Consider the following 25,426-nt stretch of genomic DNA (forward strand, 5'->3'; position numbering starts at 1 on the left):
CACGGCAGTCGGGGGGAGGGAAGGAGATGAAAAACTCAGTGTGCCCATGGCAACCTCACCTTTCCTTCTGCCTGTCACTTCATTCTTCCACGTGTTCAGCTAAAAATATAGCAAATACCAAACCCAGAGAGAGGAATATTGATAAAGCTCGTAAGGTATAAAGAACAGTGAAATAGCACCTGCATAACCACCATCAGCTGAAGAGAGACCAGACTGTAGGGCTTTAAAGGGCCCTGGGCATCCACCCCCAATTCTATCGACTTCCCCAACCAACCAGACGTAACCACTATCCTGAATTTTATTTTAATGGTTATCTCATCTTTCTTTGTAGTTTTGCACATGTGAACATATGCACATTTGTTTGCCCACTTCTGAGCTTTATATACACAGGATCATATCTGATAGATTCCTCTGCAACTTGCCTTATTAGTTCAACATTGTGATCTAAAAGTTCATCCACATTGACAATTATAGCTCTAATTCAGAATTCACTCCTTTCCACGGAATAAATTCACTACAGTTCATCCATTTCCCGGTAATCAATGTTTGCTTCTGGCTCTTCTTATTACAAACACCACTGCATGAATGTCCTGGCTCATGCCCCATGGCTGGCGGAAAAGAGCTCCTCCATGGAACATGTGGGCTATGTGCCTCTTTGACTTTACTAGGTAATGTATTGCAAAGAGGCTGTTTCAATACATATTTACAATCTCTCCGTGTGAGTTCAAGTAGCCAATGCTTGATATTATCAGGAGATTTTGTTCTTTGTCTTTGCCAAATTAGAAAGTATCAAATGATATCTTGTAGTTTCAAGATGCATCTGCTTGAGTACTAATGAAGTTGAACATGTTTTCATAAGTTTATTGATCACTTGTATTTCCTCTTCTGCAAATTCCTTTTCACATCTTGTGCTGTTTTTTCTACCGGGTGACTTGTCTTTTTCTTAGGAAATTTCTTTATCTATTCAAAATACTAATCCTTTGTCAGGTTGCAAATAACTTTTCAATTAGTGACTTGCTTTTTCACTTTCTTCATTGTGTCTTTGGATATATCCAAAATGTACATTGATTATTATATATTATTATATATTGGGAAGTTCTTATTTTTAATATAGTCAAACATCAATTTTTTTCCTTTAAAATTTGTACATTTTATGTCTTGTTTAAGAAACCTTTCTCCAATCTAACATCAATAGATGTTCTCCTAAATCATGCTTTCTAAAAGTTTTATACTTCTGTTTTTCTTTCTTTTCTTTTTATTTTTTTGGTGAGGAAGCTTGTCCCTGAGCTAACATCTGTGCCAATCTTCCTCTACTTTGTAGGCAGGACACTGCCACAGCATGGCTTGATGAGCAGTGTGTAGGTCCGCATCCGGGATCCGAACCCAGGAACCCCAGGCTGCCAAAGCAGAGTGCGCAAACTTAACCACATCTTCACCACCGGGCCAACCCCTCTTTTTCATTTTAAGTCCTTAATTCACCTTGAAAATGATTATGTATGGCATGAAGTAAGTATTCAATTCACTTCTTTACAATATGACTCAACAATTGTGTCAGCACTGTTTACTGAATAGTTCATCTTTTATAAATCAAGTTCCCATCTATGTACAGGTATTTTCTAAACTCTATTCTGTTCTGTGAGTCTATTTGTCTATCCTGGTGTCAATAGAACAATGTCCTAATTATTAATCTTTATAAGTTATAATATCTGGTAGGGCATATCCTCTGATTTTGGTATCAATTTTATACTATCTTCATAAAATAAAAGTTCCTTCTTTTTCTCTTTCCTGAAAAAGCCTAAGAAAGATTTAAATAGTTTTTGCCTTGAATGTTTGGCAGAAGTGGTGTATTAGACTATTGTTTTCTTTACAAATCAATTTTCTAACTACTGATTCAATTTCTTTTCATGGTTATCATACTATTTGGTCTTTCTATGTCTTCATGAGTCAGTTTTGGTAAGTCAAATTTTCTAGAAATTTGCCTGCTTTGCCAAAGTTTACAAAATTATTGTTAAAGTTGTGCAAAATATCCTCCTACTATATTTTTCCATCTATTTTTCCACACCTATTATTGGTTATTTGTCCATTTTCTTTGTTTTCTTGACCAATCCTGCCATTGATTATCTCATTAATTCCTGCTCTTATTTTCGTTCTTGCCATTCTTTTTGGTTTGTTTGTTTCTTTTTTCTGCTGTTCTTTCCTAAATTCTGAAGCTGTATGCTTAGCTCATTAATTTTCAGCCTTTCTTCTCTTTTAATATGAGCATATAGGGTTACGGTTTCCAGTTAAGTACACTCTAGCTGCACCCTGCCAGTTTTAACATGTAATATATTTTTCATTCATTTCTAACTGTTTTCTAATTTCCAGCATGATCTCTTTTTTGACCTATGAGTTATTTAAAAGTATGCTTTCATTTTTAATTTCTAAATGGATTAGAATTTTCAGGTCATCTTGTTGCTATTTGTTTTCAACTGATTGCACCGGGATTAGAGAAGGCAACCTATTTAAACACATAATTTGAAATTTGTTGAAAATTACTTTATGGTCCAGTACGTGGTCAATTTTTACAAATATTCTATGCGTTCTTTAAAAGAATATGAATTATCCAGTTGTTAGATGCAATAATTTACATGTTTCTTATATTAAGCTTATTAATTACATTGTTCCTTATTGGTTTTTTCTATATATCAATTAGTGATGAAGTTATGCTAAAATCTCTCCCTACAATCATTGATTTATCTATTTACTTTACATATTCTGAAGCAAACAAATTTAGCATTGTAATATCTTCCTAATGAAATGAACTCTTTATCATTAAAGAATAACTCTCTTTGTCATTAATAATGCTCTTTGTCGGGGCCAGCCCAGCGGCGCAGTGGTTAAGTGCGCACATTACGCTTTGGTGGCCTGGGGTTCGCTGGTTCGGATCCCGGGTGTGGACATGGCACCACTTGGCATGCCATGCTGTGGTAGGCGTCCCACATATAAAGCGGAGGAAGATGGGCATGGATGTTAGCTCAGGGCCAAGTCTTTCTCAGCAAAAAGAGGAGGATTGGCGGCAGATGTTAGCTCGGCTAATCTTCCTCAAAAAACAAAAAAGCTCTTTGCCAGCTGTTAATAAAACTGCACCAGTACTTGGGAGGGTTGGGGAGAGGTGAGTCTTATATCTGCCTGGAACATCTTTTCCCATCCTTTCACTTTCTTCTTTTTTTTTTTTTTAAGATTGGCACCTGAGCTAACATCTGTTATGAATCTTCCTCTGTTTTTTTCTTCTTCTTCTCCCCAAAGCCCCCCAGTACATAGTTGTATATTCTAGTCGTAGGTCTTTCTAGTTGTGGTATGTGGGACACCGCCTCAGCATGGTCTGACGAGCAGTGCCACGTCCACACCCAGGATCCAAATGGGCAAAACCCTGGGCCAGGGAAGCAAAGCATGCAAACTTAACCCCTCGGCCATGGGGCCAGCCCCCATCCTTTCACTTTCAAACTTTCTGTGTCCTTCTGTTTTAAGTCTATCTTGCTAAGAAGCACAAATCTGGACTCTGTTTTATTTCTTTGTTTATTTTCCTTTATCTGTTTATTTTTCTTTTATCTAGTCCGACAATCTTTTTCTAGGAGCATGGGTAGAAACTGGGTCCATTTACATCGATGGTGATTACTGACACATTTGCACTTATTTCTGCCATTTCTTTTTGTTCTGCCTTTTCCACCTTTTACCCTTACTTTTTAACGAAATTTCTAACAAATGAAGCTCACCCTTTTTTAAGGGAGGAAAAAAAGAATAACACTGGTTCATCACCCCTACTTTACGGAAAATGATGGATTAAGATTCAGTGGGGAAAGCTTTCCTAAGGTTTAGAAAGTGAGAAAGCCTAGGACCGACCATGAGTAGTACAACACCTAGCGCTCTCCTGCTACACTGCAATGGGCCCCCAGGCATAGCAGTAGCATGAGACTGGAGGCAGTTCACAGATCCTCCTCAAAGTATTTCCTCTTCCCCTCACAGGGGTAAAAAAGACAAGTATTAAGCTATTCATGTTACAGATGGGAAAACTGACAGCTAAGGGTAGTACGTCATTTACCTATGGGCAGAAAAACTTTGTGTTAGAAATTAAAATGTTAAATTTCTAGAAATTTCAAAGTCTTAAAAAATACCAAAGCGGAAGAAAAGAAACCCATGAATGAAAGCTGAGGTAGATACATTCATTACTAATTTAGGAATACAAAAAACATATTATTTATTATTAGGTCTGCTCAGAAAGTTACATGAAATTGGATGAAGATAGTCAAAAGGTACAAACTCCCAGATATAAGATAAATAAGTACTGGGGATGCATTGTACAACATGATGACTATAGTTAACACTGCTGCATGGTGTGTTTGAAAACTGCTGAGAAAGTAGATCCTAAAAGTTCTAATCACAAGGAAAACAAACTTTTTCTTTTTTTCTCTTTTTTTTCTTGCATCTATATGAGATGACAGATGTTACCTAAACTTACTGTGGTAATCATTACACAATATATAATAGTCAACTCATTATGCTGTACACCTTAAACTTATGCAGTGCCATATGTCAATTACATCTCAATAAAACTGAAAAAAAAGTTATGTGAAATTTTTAAATATATTCAGATCTGACAGCATCTAACATTTTAGTTTTTACCACTTTAGAAGATGGAAACCACTTGAGAACAAAAAGTAATCAATATCATATTTAACACAAAGAAAGTGAGTGTGTTGTTGGGATTTCCCCTATTCCAGGATGAGAAGCAAGCCCAGAAAGTACTGATTTTCAGGAAACAGCTGAAAAACAGCCCCAGTGCAGTCCACATCTCTAACCACATGGCGCCCTGTTCTCTCAGCATCACGTTCTGTCCCTCTCGCCCACAGGCTCCTGCTGCTCCTGTCCCTTCAGTTTCTTCACCTCTAAGAATTAAACATTTTTTCTGGGTGGACTTCCAAGTCAGTTTTTGGTTGTGCTTTGTTTTTACTGGGTAGATTTCCAAGCACATTTTTTTCAGATTAGGAATCTACAAAGGCAAGAAGCATGTATCAGAGGCCGCTGGACAAATCCTGGCCCCGACACTACAGAAAAATCCTCCTGGCTTGGTAGCTAAACACATGAAGAGGTTCTCAATTCTGCTTCATGCAAAAGCACTTTTCAAACATCCACTTTGAAGACTCTCCTGTTCTCTATTCCAGGCCAAGGCAAGAGTGAAATACAACTGGAATTCTGACGTACAACAGCTACTATAGCATAAATTACTTGACATTAAAATTATTCCCTCTTCGTAATGAAATCATTCACTTTACTTTCTTCTGAACTTGAAGTGAAATTGCATAGATTCTCAACAAGTGGGTTTATTTATAAGATTATTTAATTAGGAATGATCTTAAAGAACATCACCTGAAGTTATTTTTACTCTAAAACCTTCCAAATTCATTGGTTTGAAAAATAACTTGGAGGAAGTAAGTGCAGGATAAGAAACGCATGAAACCTTTATTTTAAATGTCTTATTGGTCATTAACAATTTATTTCTCATCTTTTCCAGACTTCCAAGGCTTATATCCACGTCTCCTGATTCCTAGCTCAGCACTCATACTTCACAGAAAGCAAAGGAGAAAGAGGCTTAGAAGGAAATGATGCACATAATCATACCTTCCTTGCAAGCAGGTGGGCCATCTGAGACACAGCCACATGGCCGAGGAGAAGCCACACCAGCCGCTGCTTCCCCCACTCCATCCAGAAGCTCCACTCGAAGTCAGTCGGGTCCTAAATAGGCCAGAAAAGGAGTTTATCAGAGAGATTCTAGTACATGCCTGAGACAGAACACAAACTCCAGTTAATAAAACAACTGGGAAGAAGGCCATTGTGAGTCCAAACTCTATAAAATGGCATTTAAACAACACTTCCAGCTTTTACCCCACCACAACTCCCACCACTTGAACTCCTCTCCAGCTTGGCTGGTCTCATTGCCACTCTCCAAATAAGTGTCTTTGTTAAAGCTGATCCCCCAGGACCCTCTGTGGGATAGAAACTACTATTATCCCCATTTTATAAAAGAGGAAACAGAGGCTTAAACAATTCCATTCATTGACCCAGCGTCAAATAGATAAAGAATTGGGGTTATATGCGTTTAGTCACCTAGATGCTTTCACTAACAAGAGAAATGTAAATTAGATGCTAATAAAATTGCTTAAGGTCAGTCATGTTAAATCATGCTGTCATTTACAGGCAGGAGGATAATTTGATAGAGAAATTAACTAATTCCCTGTAAGATTATAATGGAAGAATGTAAGGTATACTCCCCTTTCCCTCAGGAAGTTCTGTGTCCATGGGCATCTTGTGCCTGTGTCTGTACCAGGCTCTGTAGGTATGTGGCTCCCTGGCAAGGGCAGGTGAAAACCACTGGCAAGATTGGACACGTGGATGCCTGGGGGCTAACATCTAAAAGTCTTGGCCTCAGGAGCCCTGGTGAGATCATGGTGGCCACATTGAGCATGGAGGGAATAGCAACAGTGATTGCCACTCTCACATGGGCAGTGCAGGCTCGGCCAATGAGCATCTCCGCACCATCACGATAGAGTGAGGATTTGAGGCCCTCGAAATTTTCTAGCAGGGACCAGCCCCATGGCCAAGTGGTTAAGTTCACACATTCCACTTCGGCGGCCCAGATCCTGGGCGTGGACCTATACACTGCTCATCAAGCCATGCTGTGGTGGCATCCCACATAGAAGAACTAGAATGACTTATAACTAGGATATACAACTATGTACTGGAGCTTTGGGGAGAAAAAAAAAAAAAAGAATTTTCTAGCCAAATTGCATGAGTAGTGAAGGAATCCTCCAGTGACTATTGCTACCGAATAACTCACCAGTCTCTGTAAGTGAAACTCTCAGCCAAATTTAATTGGATTTAGAGGAAAATATGCGGTTGGTTTTTTTTGTACCTGAGGATTGAGGGGCAATTTCATACCACTTACATATATTATAAAACATCCTTTTTTCAGAAAGTAAAATATAGATAACATTGATCTTGATAAATATCAGACCATGAATGCAGAGGTAGCAAACCTAGCAGCCAAGTTTGCAGGCTCAGCTGGATTTGGATCCTAGATCTACCCACATACTGGCTGTGATGACCTTGAGTGAGATACTTCACTCTTCTGCTCTGTCTGTTCAAATGATGACAGTACCCATCTTCTAGGAACTGTGAGCGCATCAGTATACCAAAAGTTTTAAACAGTGCTTGGCACGCAACCTCACTAAAAATTATCTGCAACTAACGGCTAGCCCCATGTGCTTCCCATCCTGTGTTAACCAGCTAAGATAGTATGATGCTTTACACGGTGCCACTTCTTTAAAAAAAATTTTTAAAAAAAAGATTTCTTTTCCATTTTCCAAATAAAGCAATACAGTACTCTGCATTCTCAAATAACACATACTCCCCACACCCAAGATCCTGACACACAAGCAATCTTCTCATAGAGCCCCGATCCCCATGAAAATCATGGATCTGGTCCCCTTCCTTCCATCTAGAAATGACTATGTCAGGGCCCAAGACATGCCCACGCCACACAGCCAGGCAGGAGCAGAGCAGAGAACTCAAACCTTTAGTCTGGCTCTTGATCTCTGATCCAGAGTTCATTTCCTCATCTCAAAAATTCCAAATTAATGGAGAGTCAGTTAACTGAATAAAGGTAAACAAGTTCAAAGGTCATGTGATGAGGCCATGCTAGAAAAATGCCACTATTGTAATAGGGATACAGGTAAAAAAAAGACACTAAAAGCCAAGATTGAATTTGTTTTAATGCCCTCCTCAAAAATGTTCCAACACTTTAGTTTTTTTAATAATATTTTTGAACACTAAGAATTACATTTAGAATTCATGACCCCAGCCTTACTTATGCTTCAAAACTTTTCCAGTTTTAATTTGTTAGGGGGAAAAAATGACATACTATTTCATAAAACATAAGAAACCAAAAAAATCTTTATGTTTTACCAGAAGGCCCAAGACTACTGAAAACTGTGCTAGTAAACTCCCACCCACAAAAATTACAGTCTTTCATCACTAATTCTTGCAGAAAATATCCATTTAAAGGAAAGAAAAACATTTCTCTCATGTCTATCCTTCTCCATTTAAAATATTTACCTAAAGAAAATGACTGGACAGAAAAGTTGAACCAAGGAATAGGACAAGATGGCCAAGAACTAGTGGCTAATGATTTGGGTAAGAAAAATGTTGGCTCTCCTGCTTCCATAAGCAAAAGCTTTCTAGAGTCCGAACTCCATCACACACTTCAAGGCAAATGTTAAAGTCTCAAATTAAGAACAACTTTTCATATTCTGTTCCTTCCCCATTTCCTTTCTTTTTTTTAAAAAAAAGATTTCATTTTTCCTTTTTCTCCCCAAAGCCCCCTGGTACATAATTGTATATTTTAGTTGTAGGTGCTTCTAGCTGTGGCATGTAGGATGCCACTTCAGCGTGGCCTGATGAGTAGTGCCATGTCTGCGCCCAAGATTCGAACCGGCAAAACCCTGGGCTGCCAAAGCCGAGTGTGCGAACTTGACCACTCAGCCACAGGGCCGGCCCCATCCTTTCTTTTCTTTTTTAAGATTTTCTTTTATTTTTTTATTTTTCCTTCTTTTGCCCAAACCCCCCCAGTACATAGTTGTATATTCTAGTTGTGGGTCCTTCTAGTTGTGGCATGTGGGACGCTGCCTCAGCGTGGCTTGATGAGCAGTGCCATGTCTGCACCCAGGATCTGAACCAGCGAAACACCAGGCCACGGAAGCACAGCACATGAACCCAACCACTCAGGCACGGGGCCAGCCCCCCCATTTCCTTTCTTGACCCTACAGTTCTTAGTCAATTAGAAACCTCTTCTTCAGTTCTGTAAGGGAGTCAGACATAAACTGGGGGTAAATTCTAACCAGACAGAAACAGGAAGGCTCCTCCATGGAGAAAAGGGAAACTGAGCTCCAAGGAAAGTAAGCCACACTCAAGCTGGGACATCAGTGCTTCTCAAACTTCAGTGTGCGCACAAAGCACCTACAGATCTTGCTAAAATGCAGATTCTGCTCCGGGAAGTCTGGAGTAGAGCCCGGGAATCTGCATTTCTAACAAGCTCCCAGGCAAGGTCATGTGATGTGATGCTGCTGGCCGGGGGACCATATTTCAAGTAGCAAAGATCTACATCACTAATTACACCTCCCTACAGCGGAATGTTCACAAGCCCAGAGAACCCTTAACAGCTCACCATACCCCAGACCATTCCCAGTCAAGGACACGCTAAAGCTGACCACCTGATATTCACAAACACAGCAACAACCATCCTGTTCACCATGGAAAGCTGTGAGCACCCAGAGTTAAGAACCTACTGGGCTTGGGGCCGGCCCAGTGGCGCAGCGGTTAAGTTCACAAGTTCCACTTCGGTGGCCCGGGGTTCACCGGTTCGGGTCCTGGGTGTGGACATGGCACCACTTGTCAAGCCATGCTGTGGCAGGTGTCCCACATATAAAGTAGAGGAAGATGGGCACAGATATTAGCTCAGGACTAATGTTCTTCAAAAAAAAGAATCTGCTGGGCTGAATAAGTTAACAGGCACAGTTATTCATTCTGAGGCTTTCAATCTGTAGCCTGGCAATCCTGAGAACTCTGGAGGATGCAATAGTTCTGGGTCTGTTAGGTACTGACTCCACCTTCCTGGCGAAACACTGTTTTTCCTACTTTTAACAAAAGAACGGGTCTGGGCCTGGTGTTCTTAACTGCAGAGTTCTACACTAGGCATTGTGGGAAAATCTAGAACTCCTCACCCATCCTGTGAGCTCACAGCACCAACACGGACACCCCACAATCAAGACACTCTGAAAACCAACAGAAAAGCAGGAGAGATAACAATGGAGTAAGCGCACCACATATATTCGTGTAACTGAGACCTTTCCTTCTCATCCACATCACCGATTGACATTCTGGGTATGAGTTCTCTAATGACAGCCTCACAACTATCTTTAAAGTAGCTTTTGTTTGTTCGCTTGTTTACACTCCATGTTACAGATGAGTTCATGGAAGTCAGAGTAAGCAAATTTTTTGCCCAAAACTAGTAGGGGGCAGAGCTGGGTTTCAAACCCAGGGCTGTTGGATACCAAGGAGGAAACCCTTTTCCAAGATGTTTCTACTGCTGACCTCTCTACATGGACTCCTCTGTGACACCCAGACACACACCACCCCCCAACTATCTGACCGAATTGTCTCCAACCCAGAGATGCCTCTTTAATGCCCTCACAACCACAAAGATATCAGTTCAGGTGTGAAGCCTTCTCTGCCCCCCAGGTGGACCTCACTGCACCCCCTTCTCTGCCATTCACCCTTCAATTCTACGCTTTCATTATAGCACATTTTACTACAGCATATTTATTACAGCACTTTCATTATAGCTAATTCATGCCTTTTCTCTCTATGGGGGAAAAAATGGTAAGTTCCCGAGAGCAAGAACCTTGACTTAACCACAAATTTGTATCACAAATGCCCAACATTCAGGAAGCTTTCAAAGTGGTGGGGGAGTGAAATCAGGCAGCCTAAGGTCTCATCACATTTCTTCCCCCGGAAAAACTTGAACAAGTCCCTCAACTCTCTGGACCTGAGCCTTCCTGTGTGTACAATGAAGGGCTGAACTAGCCAAATGGCTAAGATTTCTTTCAGTGCTTTCAAGGTCTGAGATTTTCAGTGGAACACAGTTATTTTCCAGGCTAAAGGAAAGAAATACTGAGTGCTGGTCATCAGCCCACAGACTGAGTCCTTACTGTGTGCCCACCAGTCAGAAGAGGGGGTGCGATCTCTCTGCTCATACCACCACGTGACCAATCCAGGCCTCCACATCCCATACCCACGCCATCAGCCTGCTCTGTTCCAGAAAGTTCCCCACTCATCCAACCTGCCCTCTTGCCCAGAATGGGAAGAAACCACTACAGTGTGCGGATTCACTATGTGGTATGATTCTGCCCACGGCATAAGAAAACGACCCTTAGAGAAGTTAACCATCTTTCTCAAGGTCCCACAGCCAGTACATGACAAAACCTGACTGTGAAGCCCAGGTCCTCAGGCTGCAAAGGCTGTCTTTCATGTGATAAAATATATAGAACATAAAATCTAATGGTTAAGAACCATCTTAACCATTTTTAACTGTACAGCTCAGTGGCATTAAGTACATTCACATTGTTATGCAACCGTCACCATCCGCCTTAAGAACTCTTTTCATCTTGTAAAACTGAAACTGTGCTCATTAAACAATAACTCCCCCAACCCCCCCATCATCTCAGCCCCTGGCAACCACGTTCTACTTTCTTTCTCTATAGATTTGACTATTCTAGGCACCTCAGGTAAGTGGAATCATACAGTATTTGTCCTTTTGTAACTGGCTTATTTCACTTAGCATAATGTCTTCAAGGTTCATGCATGTTGTAGCACGTGTCAGAATTTCCTTCCTTTTTATGGCTGAATAATATTCCCTTATATGGATATACCACCTTTTGCTTATCCATTCATCTGTTGATGGACACTTGGGTTGCTTCTACCTCTTAGCTGTTATGAATAATGCTGCTATGAACATGGGTGTACTAAATGTTTAATTTTTAATGTTTTGAATTTTAACTTATTTCCTAATGTTGCCAAATGACCTTTTTTTACCCTGTGCACTGATATCTGGAGGCTCAAATCTTTTCCAAAATCATCTAGTAGTTCAAGCAGAGAAAGTTAAAAAGATATTCCTAGCAAATGAGGATCTCATGTTGTCAGCTCACCACTGAGTAAATCTTCCCTTGTTCTGGCCTTGAATTTTCATCACGCCTAAACCTCACTAGATTACTGCACTCTCACGCATGGCCCCCTAGCTGGGGTACTGCACTCTTATCCCAGGGGGATGGCCAAGACTCTCCTCCTGTGCTGTTTCTTGCATTCCTCAGACAATGCTAAATTAAGCCACAGGCTTAAAACCATTTTCCAGCTGAAGATAACACAAACCCATGGCTAACAAGACAAACTAGTGAACTGAGATGTCATTAAAGTACTGAGTGCCAAGTAAAACCCTAAGGTCCCCACCAAGACACCTTAGGTGAAGCCAAGAAATTCATCCTGCAGCTACTGGGTTACACCGAGCCCACTGGTTCTTCATCCTAGAGTCTCCCACGGCCTAGCCGACCTTTCAGTAAATCACTGCTCTTACCAGAAGTTAAATCTTTAATGCAAATTTCAGGCTATTTGCCAGCATTTAACAGAACTAAAATTTCGCATCTTAGGGATTCTGAAAAAGCTTGAGTTTTTTGTTGTTTTGCGGTAAAATTCACATGACATAGAATTAACCATATTAAAGTCAATTCAGTGGTATTTAGTATACTCACAAGGTCGTGCAACCACAACATCTAGTTCCAAACTATTTTCATCATCCCAAAAGGAAACCCTGTACCCATTAATCAATCACTCCCTCCTCCCCCAGCCTCTGGAAACCACCAATCTGCTTTCTGTCTCTATGGCTTGACCTATTCTTTCTATTTCAGATAAATGGAATCATACAATATGTGACTTGGCTTTTTTCACTAGCATGTTTTTGAGGTTTGTCCACATTGTAACATGCATGAATATGCCATTCTCTTAGCTGAATAATATTTCATTGTGGGAATATACCACATTTTGTTTATCTATTCATCAATTAATAGACATTTGAGAAGCTCCCACCTTTTGGCTATTGTGAATAAGCCACGGACATCTAGAAACATTTGTTTGAATACCCATTTTCAATTCTTTTGGGTGTATACCTAGGAGTGGAATTGCTGAGTCATATGGTAGTTCTAAGTTTAACCTTTTGAGCAACCACCAAACTGTTTTCCACAGTGGCTGCACCATTTTACATTCCAAACTTGAGTTTCTGAGGCAAAACGAGGTCTTCCTCAACTAACCCTTCATCCACAGGGGGCTACTGGCATCACAGAGAACTCTCCCAGCTCTGACCCCTCCTGCCTCCTTGGGCAGATGCTTTAGGAAATCTGCTGTTGTAACATTCCATTTCATCCTGGAGGCAAATGTCAGCAACGGCTGGAAATAAGAGGGTAAAAAATGGCTTTGGAGAATATCTTATTGTATAAAGTACTCCCTGAAAAGTTAATCCTGTCAGTCTGCAGGATTCTGCATCTGAATTTTTTTTAATTCTTTCGGTTTGTATGAATTCATCTTTCTGTTAAGATTGACACAGAGGCCAAAATGGTTATTTACTTAGTGATGAAATCTGCTCTGACCAGCAAATCTATTACCATCCATAAACATGATCTGGAACGGAAGGAACTTGATAGAGATCTCCTTGGTGCAGCCGATCTTGGCTCAGTACCCACCAGAAGGAGGGTTCAGGACCTTAGAATTGCAAAGTCAAATTTCTCAGGGTTCAGGAAGAGCTGCAGCCTAACTAGAATGTTCACCTACTTCCGCTGACTCAATAGACCAAACTCTGACACTCATTTCTACACTTCTCTGGGGCCTTGAAGGGAGGATGGGTGGAGATTCCCACAGAGTTAATGGACAGACTTAACGTCACTAACACAGAGATAGGGGGCTTTAAAATCCATCCGAGAAAAGGACACCAAGAACAGAGGAAAGTGGTTAAGATGGATGGCAACAGAGGAAGTCTTGCCTGTTTCCAGTCGACACTATCTTCACCCATCACAATGCAGGGAAAGCGACCTTGTTCCTATGAGGCTGACGGAGCCAGTGGTGTGCTGTGTGTGGCAGAAACCAGAAGGTGCTCACACTCAGGAGACCCACGCTTAGTTCAGTTCTGTGACCTACTGTTATGTGACCTTGGGCTGGGAAGTCCTCCTTTATATAATCAGAATTAAATATGATCATGAAAGCTAAAGGGATTGACAAATGAAGCCCAAAGTCTAATGTTAGAAAAGTTAATGCATCTAAAATTGAACTCATCCCTCCAAATCCATCCTGCTTATTGCTGTCAAAATACTCCCCCTTAAACAATGGTTAGCAAACTTTTACAAAAGGGCCAAATGGTAAATACTTTCAGCTTTGGGAGCCATACAGTCTCTGTGGCAACTACTCAGCTCTCATGGTGTAGTCTGAAATAAGTCGCAGACAACACATAAACGAACAGGTGTAGCTGTGTTCCAACAAAACTCTGCTTACAAAAACAGGTGGAGGGCCAGATTTGGTCCACAGGCCACAGTTTGCCGACCCCTGTTTTAAGGGATCACCATGTCTCCCAGCCCCACCACTCATCTCCTAGCGAGAGCAGGTCAGCAGCCCTGGTTTATTACACACCTGGATGGCACTTTCAGGTAATTTGCTACTAGCTCTGAAGTCTGCATCGACACCCAGGAAGCAGATTCTCTGAAGACCATGGAAGGGTCTCAGTAGCAGCATGTCAATTAGCGCTCGTCATCCAGGAAAAAGTTGGGGTTACTGCACGTCTTTTTCCTCCTTGTGCTCTGCTGGACTTACATCATCCTGGGGACTATTCTCTGCACATTTAGGCTTGTTCCCTCCACTCTGTCCCCTCTTCACAGCACCAAAGAAATATTTTCAAGACCACACCTGATCATGTCACTCCTCCACTTAATATTCTTCACGTTTTCTCCTTAGCATTCCAGAGAAACATTCTCAGCAAGACTCATGCCGCTCTTCACACTGGCCCTGCCCACCCCTTCATCATCCTCACTAACCTTTTTCCCCAGGTCTAATACAGCCGTACTGACCTCTCTGACATTCACCCAAACATGCCGTGTCCACACAGCTGGAACGTCCACCCTTTGTTCCCACTTCTTGGAGAAACCTATCCTTCACACATCACGATAATGACGACCTACCTCTCAGGTCTCAGCTCAGGCAAACCCTCTCCCCGGAAGCCTTCCTAATCCATCTGTTTACAGTCTGGACTCTGTCCCTAGTCTGTGCTCCCACAATGCCCTATGCTTAACTTTATCATGGCAACTTACCACATTGTGCTTTAATTGTAGGTTACCGAGCTGCCTCCCCTCTAAACCGTGAACTCCTTCCTGACAGAGACTACATATATATTCAGCACTGTGCCCCCCAAGAAACCAGCAGATACTGGATGCTCAATAAAAGCTTGTTGAATAAATTGAATGATTATACGATGGGTCAAATTATTTTAGGAACCTGGTGTAAGCACAGTCTACTGGGACAGACGAATAAGAGATACAAAAAGTGGAGAGGGGCTGGCCCAGTGGCATAGTGGTTAAGTTCACCTGCTCCGGTTCAGCAGCCCGGGGTTCATGGGTTTGGGTCCCGGATGTGGACCTACACACTGCTCATCAAGACATGTGTATGGCATCCCACATACAAAGCGGAGGAACACTGGCACAGATGTTAGCTCAGAGACAATGTTCCTCACCAACAAAAAAAGAAGAAAAAGTGGAGAACCTGGCACCTGTCCTGGAATGCCTTTATAATCACAGTTAGGGAGCACAAACTCATAGAATATTTCTGGTGGATGATCTCCTCCACCTACTCCAGCCCTATTGTCCGGTAGATCAATTACTCACTCTAATAACAGAGACGGACAAAATAGAGGACTATTATAATAGAGGACCTATTTCATGATTTAATTACAAGATTTAAATAAATCAAAATATGGAAAACACTTGGAATAGTGCCTGATACTTATTAAGTTCTATGTATGTATTTGTTAAATAAATAAACAAACAGAAAAAAACAACACATTCTATTTCACTCTGATAGCCCCAGAAACATAAATCCAAGAGTCTTCAAGTTGCACATCCTGAAACAGATAGAGATTCTCATAGGTAAAATCTGAGAGAGTTGATCTGCTCAAGATCCCCCAAACCCAGTCAAAAGAAAGGAAAGAAGGAAGGTTCTAGAAACTGGACTGAAAAGGAGGGAATCCATGGTTAACAAAATGGGAACATCAGCAATCAGAAAAGCTGCAACATCTAAAATGCCATGATAAAGTGACCATCTTTACTTTCTCCTCAAAATAAAACATCTGCTCCGTATGGCAGATACTGCCATTTGGCTCAATCAACACTCCTGCAGCTCCCCTCTAGCATGACCTCTATACATTAGAGGTCAGAAGGCAAAAAACTACATTTCCCAGAATTCCCTGCAGCTTGCATGCCCATATATACGACCTAGCTTCTGATGAACAAATACATACACGAAGACTTTGAAGGTGAAAGAACATAAAGATGTAGGGGCTGTGAGACTCTTCGGAAAGAACGGTGGCAGAAGCGCTTGTTTTTCTTCAGTAACCAAGGTGGACACTCCCGAGTCCACTCAGTCCCAAGGTGTTGCAGCTTCCTGGTGTGGCAGTTTTGACTGGTGTACCACAGCACTATGCTCTCAAGCCAGGAGCTATGCAGCAGCCACAGTTTTGCAGAGTCGCTCTGGGAATTGCTCCTGGAAGCTTACTTAGTGCCCATCTCTACAGTCCTTTCAACTAATCTGAAATTCCTGCAATAACTTCCTTTCTGCTTAAACTCACTGGAGTGGATTCTGTTGTCTGCAATGGAACCTTGATCAACACACTTTGGAAGGAACGTTTCTTCTGATTGCAATCCAGCTCTAGCTTTATTATAGAAGCATTATGAAAATAATTCACTTTGAAGGATGCTACTCTGAAATAAGTCTACTCAGTGGAGGAAAATAAAATGGATAAAAACTTTAGGTCAGCCCAAGGAGTGTTCTAGAACTGGATAATGAAGATAGTGAGTGTTTTACACTCACAAGAGTATCTATTTACATATTTCAAAACCAAATAGAAAATGATCTACCTAACCCACCAGTCTACATTTTTCATTACCATGACTCTTTTCTCCTCAGATAGAGAAAACAATGGAGAACTGAATATATTTGGTGTTTTCCTTATCCTCATAGCCAGCATTTTGCAAAAAAGAAATACAATCGAAATACTAGCTATTTTTGTGTATCTATTTCTTAAATAGCTTTATGTGCATATTATTTACTTTGAGACCATACCTAATTCCTAACCACACTGAGCAAAAGTTATCTGTGAACAGAGGAAACTTTTATAAGATATTTGAATCCAGAAATGTTCCCCCACACATTCAAATGCAGCAAGCTCACCTTAATGGCCTATAAATCTCCAAAGGAGAAAGAAAAAAAGAGGATTAATTTGTAGGAATTCTGCACAGAAGTAGAACTGCTCTCTGGATGAACTCACACTAATGATTCATTAGCAATTATTGGGAGAATTTTCTTTATCTTTCAACAGGAGCTTTGCTATTTCCAAAATAATTTGAAACACATTATTTTACTGCTCACAATTTCCAGAGACAACATTCTTTCCCCAACCACTATTTCCTCAAAGATAAAATGTTTTCACTAACAAAACTTGTTTTTCTGTAAATAACAAAGTCTCTGCTTAAATGTCTTTACTATCCTACACAGGTGAAGAAGATGCTCACAAGGGTGGGGCTGTCATCAACAGGACTAGGACAAAATGCACTGTTCGAATGCATTGTGCCCAGTCTCTCAATTGACTCTCATGATCTAAGTCTGGCAGATTGGTCCAGGGTATAATGGGGGCAGGGAAGTACCTTGCAGAAGAAGAAAAGAGAAAAGCTCTCAAGACAACTTAATTAATCAAGAGGACCCAATTGGAGCCAGCCCTGATGGCCTAGTGGTTAAAGTTTGGCACGCTCTGCTTTGGCAGCCCGGGTTGGGTTCCCAGGCTTGAAACCACACCACTCACCTGTCAGTAGCCATGCTGTGGCGACAGCTCACATATAAGAACTAGAAGGACTTACAACTAGAATATACAACTATATATTTGGACTTTGGGGAGGAAAAAAAAAGAGCAAGATTAGCAATGTATGTTAGCTCAGCCTGAATCTTTCTAGCAAAAAAAAAGGGGGGGAGGGGACCCAATTAATGTGTGTAAATTCTCTGGATCTCATCAACCCAACTGCCAACCTAAACTCAGTAACATCCTCTAGCTACACCTCTACCTATCTACTTCCTAGAAGTCACTCCAGATTATTCAAGACTTCTGCAGATACTTGGTTAAACATGTATAGATTCTATCTTGCTGCTTCATCTGTTCCATATTTCTTCCTTTCTTCCTAATGCCAACAACCAAATTTCTAAAAAGAAATATTAAATTCTAGTATGAAGTCAAAGGCACAAAAACTATCTAATTTTCCCCACATCTCTCAAACTGAAAAAACACTAACCATATTTTCTACAAGGTATATGGAGAAGTGAGCTGTAAATAATTAATAAGGCTGATAAATAAGTTAAGGATCATGACAAAAAGAAAATGTAATAGGATGGGATGGCTAGACAGCAAATTACACAAGCTCTTAAGATTCCCCAGCTACAAACTATGCTAATTAAATCATGCATCTCATTAGTGTCACTTCTCCAGGATACCAAAAGACAAAATCAGTCACAGTAACCTGGAGAAAAAAAATGGTACCCCGCCCTGTGGGGGTCATGGCCCTCACACTCAGAGAATTTGCTTTCTGCTTAGGAAGTCTTCGTGCATTCAAGAAAACTAGTTAATACATAACATAACATCTATGCGATGGGCAAACGCTAGCAAACTAGAACTCCAGATGGAATTCCAAAATGTTGAAGGTCACCATGGCAGAAGGCCAATGAATTCTTCTAAGAGTGATAAAAGAGAGAAAAAGGAAAAATTAACATTTTTTCCACCCATCCAGGGGGAGAGGAGGAGAATCCTTCATAATTCCAGATGCCATTTTTCTCCTTGAATTTTACACATTGTGTAAAAGACCAGGAAACATAGGCAATCGGGGTATGGAAGGATTCTCCCACACATTTTTCAATCTGTCCCCTTTGCCCATTACCTAGGTGGCCAAGCTCTCAAAGAAAGACCTTCCTGTGAAATAACAGAAAATATATAAATTGGTCTCTGTACCTTGTGCCTCACACAGAGCTCCTAAAAACCTTGTAATTTTCTAAGTGATAAGAGCACTAGGAGCATCTTCTGTTCTAATATTTGGTCTTTGACTGCAGTTTCTGATTCAGAGCTCCTAAATCCCTTAGAATTTCCTGGGTGATAGGAGTATCTTTTGTTCTAATGAGGTGACTCTGGGTGGGCTCCTGGATGGGGGCTGGACACCAGAAAAACCAAAACATGATTAGCAGCTTGGGATTTTTCAGCCCACCCCCTATTCTCCAAGGAGGAAAGAGAAGCTGAAAATGAAGTTAATAATTGATCATGCCTATGTGCTGAAGCCTCCACAGAAATCTCAAAAGTACAGGGTTCAGAGAGCTTCCAGGTCAGTGAACACGTGGAGGTGCTGGGAGAGTGGTGCTCCCAGAGAGAGCACGGAAACTTGGTGCCCCTTCCCACATACCTTGCTGTATGCATCTCTTCCATCCAAACGACAGCTGTATTCTTTGTCACATCCTTTTGTAATAAACCAGTAAACAGAAAGTAAACTGTTTTCCTAAATTCTATGAGCGACTCTAGCTCAATCAATCAAACCTGAGGGAGGGGTCATGGGAAGCTCCGATTTATAGTCAATCAGTCAGAAGCACAGATAACAACCTGGACTTGCAATTGGCAACTGAAAGGGGAGCGGGGGAAGCAGTCTTGTGGGACTGGGCTCTTAACCTGTGGGGTCTGAGACTATCTCCATGTAGACGTATCAGAATTGAGTTAAACTGTAGGACACCAGCTGGTGTCATAGAATTGCTTGGTGTGGGGAAAACCCCTCACACAACTGGTGTCAGAAGTGTTGTAAGTGTGGTAGCAGTATGAGAGAAAAGGAGAAAAACACAAGAAAAGAAGTGAGGTTTTCTATATACTTCTCTCTCAGAGCTCCCCTTAGGATGGTCAGCCACCACAGTAGCTGAGGTGCCTCCAAGGCTAAGGACAAAGGCAAATAAGAACAAAAACCAAGGCTCACCACATCCTCAGGGCATGCCTCCACCATCCATTCCCCCACAGTGCATTGCCTCAGCCATCTCTCTGCAGAAACTTATTTATTCATTAATAAAATGAAATCTTTTTTATGATGTCTGAAACTTACTTTAAAATATTTCAACACAGAGACTTCTAGTTCCAGGCAAGATGCAATAAACACATTTCTCCCTAACCCTGCCAACTAAGGACAGCTAAATTATAATTCCCTGGATGTACGATAAAACAAACATAAGAGACTCTGAAAGATGGAAAAATGACAGACTGGCTAAGGACCTCAGGACTTGGGGAATGACAATGAACAAAATAAAATAAGTAAAACAAAATAACTCACTGGATGAGCTTAATAGCAGAGGTAGATGACACTGAAATGAATCATTGAACCTAAAGATAGGTCAGTAAAAATTAAACAATCTGAATAACAGAGGGGAAAAAAAAGGCTGAAAAATAAACACACAGAGCCTCAAGGATCTGTGGTACAATGACAAAGATCTAACGTTCATGTCATTGGAATCTTAGAAGGAAAGGAGAAAAAATGTGGGGCTGAAAAAATATTTAAAGAAGTAATGGCTAAAAAACTCAGGAATTTGGCAAAAAGCAGAAACCTACAGATTGAAGAAGCTGAATGAACCCCAATCAAATATAATATACCAATCAAAAACAGAGAATAAATCTGTTTCTTAAAAATTTATTCTGCCAGATTTATTGATAATAAATGATCCGACGCTATGCTGTCTACAAGAAATTCACTTCAAATATAACAATATAGGTAGGTTGAAAGTAAAAGGATGGAAAAGGTTATGCTATACAAATGTCAATCAAAAGAAAGCAGCAGTGGCTATATTAATATTAGATAAACTAGACTTCAGTGAAAGAAAATCACCAGGATCAAAAAGGATCATTAAATAATGATAAAAGGGTCAATCTGCCAGGAAGACATAGCAATCCTAAATGTCTATGCGCCAAACAACAGAGCCATAAAATACATGAAGCAAATACTGATAGACCTGAAAGGAGCAACAGACAAATCCACAACTACAGTTGGAGACTTGAACACTTCATTCTCAACAATTGATAAAACTACTAGAGAGAAAATCATTAAGGATACAGAAAAACCTACCACCAACAACCAACAGGATCTTATCAATATTTACAGACCAATCCATCGAACAACAGCAGAATACACACTCTTTTCACGTGCCCATGGAACAATCACTAAGATAGACTATCTCCTGGGCTATAAATCTCAACAAATTTTAAAAAATTTCATCAGAAACAGTGTATCCTCTGACCACAATGGACTTAAACTAGAAATCAGTACCAGAAAGATAACAGGAAAATCTTCAAACACTTACAAATTAAGCAACATACTTCTAAATAATCCATGAGTCAAAGAGGAAGTCTTAAAGGAAATAAAAATTAAATAGAACTGAATAAAAATGAAAATACAATCTTACAAAATGTGTAGGATGCAGCAAAAGCAGTGCTGGAGAAAAATGTATTTGTTGTTAATTTATAACACTAAATATTAGAAAGGGTAAAAATCTCAAAACTCTAAGCTATCACCTCAAGAAACTAGAAAATAAGGAGCAAAGTAAACCCCGAGGAAGCAGAAAGAAGGAAATAAAGAGCAGAAATCAATGAAATAGAAAACCAAAAAACAGAGAAAACCAATGGAAAAAAAAGCTGGTCGTCTGTAAAAATCAATGAAGTTCACAAATATCTAGCAAATGGACAAAGAATAAAAGAGAAGACAACCTAAATTACCAATATCAGGAAAGAAATAGGGGATATCATCACAAACTCCATAGACATGAGGATAATAAGGGATACTATGAACAACTCTATATACATAAATCTGACAACTTAGATAAAATGGACTAATTCCTCAAAAAGCACAAACTACCAAAACTCATCCAATACAAAATATAAAATTTTAACCATGGAACAAATTGAATTCATAGTTCAAAATTCTTGAACGAAGAAATCTCCAGTCCCAAGTGATTTCTCCAGAGTATTCTACCACACATCGAAAGATGTTCTCTTTGAGAAAAGAGAGAGGGAAAAACATGCCCCAACTTATTTTATAAGTCTAGCAATGAACAGGTGACATCTGAAATTAAAAATGTAAGATCATTTATAATCACTCAAAAAATAAAATACATAGGCGTAAATCGAACAAAACATGTATAAGTTTGTATGTTAAAGACTTCAAAACACTAATGAAAGAAATCAAAAAAGATGTAACTAGAAAGACATACTGTGTTCATGGATTGGAAGATTCAACATTGTGAAGACATCAATTTTCCCCAAATTGATCTACAAGTTTAACAGAATTCCTGTCAAAATCCCAGCAAAACATTTTGTAGTTATAGAAAAGCTTATTCTAAAACTTATATGGAAAGGGAAAGGAACTAAGTGAACTAAACCAATTTTGAAAAAGAATAGAGTTAAAGAGATTACATTACCTGATTTTAAGACTTACCAGTAATCAAGAGAATGCGGTATTTGTAGAAAGACAGACACATAGATCAATGGACCAGAAATAGAGCCACCCATGTCCAGCCAATTGATTTTTGACAAAGGTGCAAAAACAACCCAATGGAGGAAGAATGGTCTTTTCAACAAATGGTACTATAGCAGCTGGATATCTACAAGCAAAAAAAATACTTTACCTAAACTAACACAAAAATTAACTCAAAATGGATCATGGATTTAAATGGAAAATGGAAAACTATGAAACTTTTGGGAAAAAAATAGGAGAAAATCTTTGGGCCATACAACTAGGCCAAGAGTTCTTAGACATGCCACCAAAAGCACAATCTGTAAGAGCTAAAATAAATCAGTCAACCGGACTTCTGTGAAAGACTCTACCAAGAGGATGAAAAGTCAAGACACTAAGAAAAAATATTTTAAACCACCTACCTGACAAAGGACTAGTATCCAGACTACACAAAGAACTCTCTAAACCCAACAGTAAAACAAACAATGCAAGTAGAAAAGGGGCAAAAGACATGAATGAAATTTCACCAAAGAGAATATACAGATGACAGATAAGCACATGAAAAGATCATCATTCAACATCATTAAGCATTAGGAAGATGCAAATTAAAACCATGATGAGATATCACTGCACACGTATCAGAACAGCTAAAATTTAAAATGTTAATAATATGAGATGCTGGCAAGTATGCAGAGAAACTGAGTATCTCATACCTCGCTGGTGGCGATATAAAACGGTAGAGCCATTCTGGAAACCAGCTTAGGCAGTTTCTTATAAAACTAAACATATGTTCATCATACAATCCAGCAATCAAACTCCTAGGTATTTATCCCTGAGAAATTAAAACTTATGTCCACATGAAAACCTGTACACGAATATTCACATCAGATTTACTCACAACAGCCAAAAACTAGAAACAACCGAAATGTCCTCCAGTGGTTGAATGGTTAAACAGACTGTGATCCATCCACATCATGGACCAGTACCCTGCAGTGGGAACGAATGAACTACTGACACATGCAACTTGGATGGATCTCAAGGACATTATGCTGAGTGGCAAAAAAAAAAAAAAAAAAAAAAAAAGCCAGACTCAAAAGGCTATTGACTATATGATTCCATTTATATAACATTTTCAAAATGACAAAATTACAAGATGGAAAACAATGGCTTCCATGGGTTAAGGACGGGGAGAGCAGGATGCATGTGACTAGAAAGAGGCAGCAAGAGGGAGTTCTTCGTGGTTCTGTGTCTTAATTGTGTTGATGCTTAGACAAAAGAAAAGGAATGGAACGGTACTCGAAGTCCCAGTACACAAAATGGATAAAACTGGAGTTTGTATGGTTGAACCAGGACTGGGTTTAGAGTCCAGCCAGACGGACTTCTGCTTCGCCCCCTAATGGTGGCACGAGAGGCACGCTGTGAATACAGTATACTAAGGTATTTGCAGAATCTCAAAGCTGATGACTCAGAGTTCTCATTTGCATACCCATAGTACCCTGCACAGCATACAATTCTTTCAAGTTTAAAAGGATATTTATTTCAACTCGGTTTTTCTAACTATGAGATGCTGACTTAAAAATCCTTTGTACATACTTTAGGCAGGAACTAGCTCCTGGGGATAAAGAGTCACCATCGCTGAACTAGGAGCTGCAGTTACTAGAGGAGTGAGTTTGGTAATTCTCAAGCATACTCTAGTTTCTCTTCAGATCGTATAAATCTTTCGCCTTTTACTAAAGATTTCCGTGGAGAGGAACAATTCTGAGTTTTTAACCAATTTTTTGAAGCCTTGCTTTGGCAGGGCTGATCTTGCTGTAAAACAAAAGGCATTGCTTTCTAAAACAAGACATTCTAGTGTAGTTTACAGTGTTTTATTATTCAATGTAGTCTAGGTAGCTAGATTTGTTGTAAGCGACCAGTTAGGTAGAGGTTTTTCTTTCCAGTGTTTTCTAACTGTAGACTATCATGAATGTCACGTGAACTTTGGTAAAATGTGGAGCTTGCTAATTAGCATGATTTGCATTAGAAACAGCTGAAACAATGAACAGACACTCCCTGTCTGATCATGGGTAAGGAGCCCAAGAATGTTAAAAACACATGCCCTTGGCGACAGCCTTGAGGCTCATCCCAAAGGTCCCATATTCGGCCACAGGCTTGGAGAATTTCTGGTGCCTGATGCCACACACAGAGCTCAGAATCCCCATCTGCATAATACCTAAACCCAGGAAGAAACCTTCCCTCCAAGGCAGTGGGACAAGCCCCTAAAGGACAAAGATCCTCCTGAAAGGACTTCATCAGGCCCACAGGACACGTTGGTATGAACTGGGTTCTACCACTTGCCTAATAAATGTCTACATGTGTGATAGAATTTGCTCTGAGATTTGCTTTTCATGAAAACTGGGAGCAAAATTATGCTAGATAACTAACCCTCACCCACCTCGAACTTCTCAGCAGCTACTTGTTCTCTTGCAAGTGGCTTCAGTCAGTTCCCCACACAAAGACGCAACCCTTCACACCTTCTCCCACCGGGCCCCATGAGCTCACTCTCACCCTGCAGCTGCTTCTAATTCCTTTTTAAACAGAGACGTATCAACTGTCATGTCATGATTTTAAAAGGTAATAACCTTTTGAAGATGTTGACAGGCACCACTTTTAGGGAATGTACTGAGAGAAGGAAGTGTTCCCCCGCCCCCCATATCTCTCCCCAAATTTCAGCTCCTAGCCATTGTTCAGTCTGCCCTAGGCTGGAACAATCTGTCTTTCTTCTCTCCGAATCCTATCTGTTAGAGCACTTATGTAGGATACATTATGGTTCTTAACATTAAATGTGCACAAATGCAGAATCTACACTCCAGAAGGAGTGAGTTAGCATTTGAAGGGTCCTCATCAGAAATTCAGCCCCAGACATGGCTACAACTCAAATAATTCCAATATTGTTGCACCTGAGAGTTTATTAATAAAAGGAATATTAGAAATGA

General features: G+C 40.1%; 1 protein-coding gene, 1 long non-coding RNA gene and 1 other non-coding gene across 16 annotated transcripts in view; 2 read left to right on the forward strand and 1 right to left on the reverse strand.

Moving 5' to 3' along the window:
• The window catches only part of HHAT (hedgehog acyltransferase), a 309,501-nt gene that overhangs the window by 247,569 nt on the left and 36,506 nt on the right, over positions 1–25,426 (reverse strand). For all 14 annotated transcript variants that reach the window (XM_070591304.1, XM_070591299.1, XM_070591298.1 and 11 more), the window contains one exon: positions 5,656–5,769. In XM_070591304.1, the coding sequence (XP_070447405.1) occupies positions 5,656–5,769 (114 nt within the window). The remainder of the gene's footprint in view (positions 1–5,655; positions 5,770–25,426) is intronic.
• Positions 9,815–15,138, forward strand: LOC139078942 (uncharacterized). Its single transcript, XR_011532142.1, has 2 exons — positions 9,815–9,972; positions 15,009–15,138. It is a non-coding gene; the product is annotated as an uncharacterized lncRNA (long non-coding RNA).
• On the forward strand, positions 24,138–24,253 carry LOC139079031 (U5 spliceosomal RNA). Its single transcript, XR_011532293.1, has one exon. It is a non-coding gene; the product is annotated as a U5 spliceosomal RNA (small nuclear RNA).

This window comes from Equus przewalskii, chromosome 23 (genome assembly GCF_037783145.1).
Source record: "Equus przewalskii isolate Varuska chromosome 23, EquPr2, whole genome shotgun sequence".
NCBI lineage: Eukaryota > Metazoa > Chordata > Mammalia > Perissodactyla > Equidae > Equus > Equus przewalskii.